We start from the raw sequence: 360 nt of genomic DNA, 5'->3' as shown, positions 1-360 counted from the left end.
GCTGGCTGCCCAGGCAAACCCCACCCCCGGCAGGACCACCCTCCCCCAGGACCCCCATCCCTGCCACAGCCCATCCTCCTGGGCATCTCCTTTCATCCCCCTCCCCGAGCTGCAATAAAGGCAGTTACAGACCAGGGGGGAGAAGCAAGGAGCCCATCCCAGGCGATGCTCGCTCCGGCCACGCTGTCCCGGAGGCTGAGCCCGCGTCCCATCCCAGCAGCGGTGGGGTTAAGCCTGGCCGGGCGGGTGGCTGGACGGGCGTCAAGGTGGTTGCTCCATCCCTGCGCAGGGGCCGGAGAGCAGAGAGGGAGCGCTGCCCTGCCCGCCACCATGAGCGCAGGCAAAGGTAAGGCAGGGGAA

At 68.9% G+C, this 360-nt stretch overlaps 1 protein-coding gene across 1 annotated transcript in view; it reads left to right on the top strand.

The window, feature by feature from the left end:
* The first annotated feature begins 330 nt into the window (after positions 1 to 330).
* Positions 331 to 360, top strand: part of IGFALS (insulin-like growth factor binding protein, acid labile subunit) — a 2,388-nt gene continuing 2,358 nt past the window's right edge. The window contains exon 1 of the mRNA XM_009574332.1: positions 331 to 346. Coding sequence (XP_009572627.1) covers positions 331 to 346 — 16 coding nt within the window. The remainder of the gene's footprint in view (positions 347 to 360) is intronic.

The sequence above is a fragment of the Fulmarus glacialis genome, unplaced genomic scaffold, assembly GCF_000690835.1.
Source record: "Fulmarus glacialis isolate BGI_N327 unplaced genomic scaffold, ASM69083v1 scaffold19533, whole genome shotgun sequence".
Taxonomy (NCBI): Eukaryota; Metazoa; Chordata; class Aves; order Procellariiformes; family Procellariidae; genus Fulmarus; species Fulmarus glacialis.
This window is presented reverse-complemented; position numbering and strand designations above follow the sequence as displayed.